Below are 4,217 nucleotides of genomic sequence, written 5' to 3' on the forward strand. Positions count from 1 at the left end.
AGGTGTTCTTTGACCTAATGAGAGAAATCAGAGCAAAGAAGATGTCAGAAAACAAAGACAAGAATGGCAAGAAAAGCAGCAAGAACAAGAAAAGTTTTAAAGAAAGATGTTGCTTACTATGAATGTCAAGGTGACGGATGAAGCCAGTTGCCCCTAAAGACACAGGGCTGGGTTGGTAAAGAGAAGGCTGTGGTTGACTTCTTGCCTGTGCTTCCCGCTCTCCCCAGCTTCATTCACTCAGACTTCTTGAAATGGGGAAAAATATTTGTGACTCAGTGGCTGGCAGGAGAAATAAGCCCATGCAGTGGAACTGCTGCTTTGTCAGGAGGTCGTGGGTTTTTTCCTCCCTCCCTTCTTCCTTCCCAAAAGCTTCACGATGTATAAAGTGCCAAGGTAGGAAACAGGTGTTAATTACAAAGAGAACGTTTGAACTACAGGTGTTGTAGTAGGTTTTGGAGGAAGGAGTGGAGTAAGATGCCCTCCCACTTTTATCAATTTAGTAGTAGAAGTGAGAAAAATCCATTCAGCCCCAAGGACATGGAAAAATCCATCAAGTTTTTGGATAAGTTTCTTGGCAGTACCCTGTGGGTCTGAAACAGAGCTAAAAAAATTAATTTGGATTGCACCAAATAGATCACTACTAAGCTTCTGACTCCTCCTCACATATGAAAAGTGAAAGTTGTGAGTTGTTTTGCTCTTATTTAAATACTGGCCAATTATAGTCTGTGTTGGTTATTTTTCTCCTGTAAACATCCTGATTTTTATGTAGGAACTTTTTTTTTGGCAGGCCAAGTGAAGACTCAAGAATAGTGTACATTATAAACGGCACACATTTCCACTCATGTAGATATTTTTAAGTTCTTTTTCTAAGTCCTCTCCTAATTGGCATCCTATGGTTAGGCCCCTCCCTCTCCACCAATGGTGAAAGCACGTGCCTTTCTGATTAGCGTCACTGCACTCAAAGGTCTAGTGAGCCTCTTAAGTGTCACACACACTCTTTCCAAAGACGTGATGAGTTAAAGTGGTATTCTAAAATCGTGAAGCCAGAGCCTATGCCAGACCTTCTGCTACCTCTCATAGAATTGCTCTGTAATTCTCAATTTAAAGTTAGAAGTGGAGAGAAATAAGCTGTTGCCCCTTTGCCTCTGAGAATTGACTGCTGTTTCTAATATAATTATTTTCTAAGATGGCCAGATAGTTAGAAAAAGATTTTCACTGATGGGATATTGTTCATCTTTTGTATCACTATTCTAAAGTTAGCAAGCAGAAAGATACTCATCAGGAAAGGAGCACTGTGGTAAAAGCCCAGTATTCACATTTTTTCCCATTTTTGAGAAGTGACATTTCATATATAGGTGCCAAAAGTGAATTGGGCTGTGGAGAGCGGGAACTTTTTGAATTTATGATTATCACAGAGATTGCAGAAATTATGATCCGACTGGAAGACAATCCTGTATCACCTCCCAAAGGATCGTGGGCTTTTTTTGAATAAAAAACAAAGCAGACAAATAGACTTTCTTGGGATTTCAGCCTTTTTATTTTATCCTTTCGTCACACATGTGAATACAAGTATTGAAGGAATGACCAGTTATTCATTATTGTTCTCGCCAGGTTTATCTTTCAGGATAAACTACTTCAATTAATACTTGAGCTGTGGGAAATAAAATAAGTATCAACAGTCATTTTAAATTTATATTTCCTCCATCTCTTCTTAAAATTTAAAAAGTTGTACAAAAAATTAGCTGGGCATGGTGGCGCGTGCCTGTAATCCCAGCTACTCGGGAGGCTGAGGCAGGAGAATTGCCTGAACCCGGGAGGCGGAGGTTGCGGTGAGCCGAGTTCGCGCCATTGCACTCCAGCCTGGGTAACAAGAGTGAAACTCCGTCTCAAAAAAAAAGTTGTGGGTAATGACACTCTTGAATTTTTGAAACAAGGTTTTTTTTTCATCCTAGCTTGCCATCTATTTAATATCAGTTCTGGTCAAGAGTAGGTAAATTTGAGCCGGGCGCAGTGACTCATGCCTGAAATCCCAGCACTTTGGGAGGCTGAGGTGGGCAGATCACCTGAGGTCAGGAGTTCAAGACCAGCCTGGCCAATATGGTGAAACCCTGCCTCTACTACAAATACAAAAATTAGTCGGGCATCGTGGCGTGTGCCTGTAATCCCAGCTGTCAGGAGGCTAAGGCAGGAGAATCGCTTGAACCCCGGAGAAGGAGGTTGTAGTGAGCAGAGATCAAGCCACTGTACTCCAGCCTAGGCGACAGAGCGAAAAACTCTGTCTCAAAAAAAAAAAAAAAAAAAAAAAATGAATGAAGAATCTGAAGGAAAATTGCAGGCCACCTGCCACAGGGAAGAACTTATCTCTGAGGTGCAGTCTACCAACTCTGATAAAAAAAAAAAATAATAACAAAAAAAAAAAAAAAAAAAAAAAAGGTAAATTTGGAATATGTGCAAATGAATTAAAGGTATTATAAGTTGTTTCATGCTATAGAAATTATACTTGATATAGTCTATTAGCATATTTCTAAAATTATATTTAATTGGATAGCCATCAGAAGTGGATCTTCTAACAAAATAACTTGTACATATGCGATTCTTAGCCATTGGAAAATAATGAAGCCGTGCTGCTTATTAATTTGAAACACACTCACTAAATGTTTAGATACTATATCCATAGCTTAGCACTGGTTTTTAAACGTGTTTATTTTAGAATTATTGGAGCACCTAGTTGGTGTTGGGCTCCATTCTAGGTGCTGGGGATGTGGCGTTGAACACGACAGGCAAGATCTTCACTCTCCTGGAGCTTAAGTTTTAGTAAGGAAGGAGAAATGAAGACACCAGGATAACTGCTTTGATGAAAATCTGGGTAATAGGACAGAAAATGTCTCTAGGGCACACAGCTTGTTTAGATTGGGTGGCCAACAGGCTTTTCCGAGGGACTGATGTGTAAACTGGGACTTGGTGACCAGAAGGAGCCAGCACTGTGAGGAACAGGCGGGCTGGATACAGGAGCTTTCCAGACTAGGAGACAGCTGGACTAAGAGACAGTCCCAGGACCCTGAAGTGTTCGGGAAGAAACCCAACCACCAGTATACGGTTGGCGTACAAGGAAGGAGGAGCAGAGAATTAGAAATAGATGTAACAATCTATGATTCCATCAAGTAATGTGGGGAAAAGTATCTTGACATAATTTTCTACAAGTGCCCTTTTTAATTAAATCTAAGACATCACTGATTATAAGATAAACATAATATGTATCACTAACAACCCTGCCAATTCAATGAATTCATCCTGATTTCAATGACATAAAAATGCAGGAGAAAATGTGCCTTTTAGGTTAGGTCAACTGTGGCATATAATTTAAATGACAATTGAAATACGAAAGTCACCTCTGTTGGTCTATAAGCTACTTTATTTATTTATTTATTTATTTATTTATTCATTCATTTTTGAGATGGAGTCTCTCCCTGTCACCCAGGCTGGAGCGCAATGGCGCCATCTTGGCTTACTGCAACCTCTGCCTCCCAGGTTCAAGCGGTTCTCCTGCCTCAACTTCCTGAGTAGCTGAGACTACAGGTGTGCACCACCACACCCAGCTAATTTTTGTATTTTTACTAGAGACAGGGTTTCACCATGTTGGCTAGGATGGTTTGATCTCCTGACCTTGTGATCCACCCACCTCGGCCTTCCAAAGTGATGGGATTACAGGCGTGAGCCACCATGCCTGGCCTAAAAGCTACTTTCTAATAAAGATCATAGTAGCTTAACAGTGTTTGAAAAGTACTAATATGTTAATGTTATAGCAGTAAACTTGATCTTGATATTTTCATTTAAAAAGTTTATTAAAATTATTTTATCAAAATTCTAACTGCATGGGCTTTCAAGTCCAGTGGCCCAGAAGCTCTTGTGATGGAGGTCTCCAGCTTCAGAGCTCACCTCTAACCCTTCCTACTCTCAGATCATTCATTGGGTACTCCTGTATTTCTAAATAATCATCTTATGCCATTATTTCTTGATTTGCAACCTCAGACCTTTCCAGGAAGGACTTGACATAACAGACAGGATTGTGTGGATCTAAGTGTGGCTCTTTCGTGATTCATCCTGCTTTGCAGTCAGCAGAGGCTTCCAACGAAGACTCCTGCCTCTTCAGTTCTAGAATATGTATTTTAGAAATTATTCGATCGCTTCTGTTTTCTTCTTCCAGAGCTCCTGTTACC

General features: G+C 40.3%; 1 protein-coding gene across 3 annotated transcripts in view; it reads left to right on the top strand.

Annotated features, from left to right (window-relative positions):
* The window catches only part of RALB (RAS like proto-oncogene B), a 45,098-nt gene extending 43,584 nt beyond the window's left edge, over positions 1-1,514 (top strand). For all 3 annotated transcript variants that reach the window (XM_017500266.2, XM_037728409.1, XM_037728410.1), the window contains one exon: positions 3-1,514. In XM_017500266.2, the coding sequence (XP_017355755.1) occupies positions 3-122 (120 nt within the window). In that variant the 3' untranslated portion in view covers positions 123-1,514. The remainder of the gene's footprint in view (positions 1-2) is intronic.
* Positions 1,515-4,217: the final 2,703 nt, after the last annotated feature.

This window comes from Cebus imitator, unplaced genomic scaffold (genome assembly GCF_001604975.1).
Source record: "Cebus imitator isolate Cc_AM_T3 unplaced genomic scaffold, Cebus_imitator-1.0 Scaffold264, whole genome shotgun sequence".
Taxonomy (NCBI): domain Eukaryota; kingdom Metazoa; phylum Chordata; class Mammalia; order Primates; family Cebidae; genus Cebus; species Cebus imitator.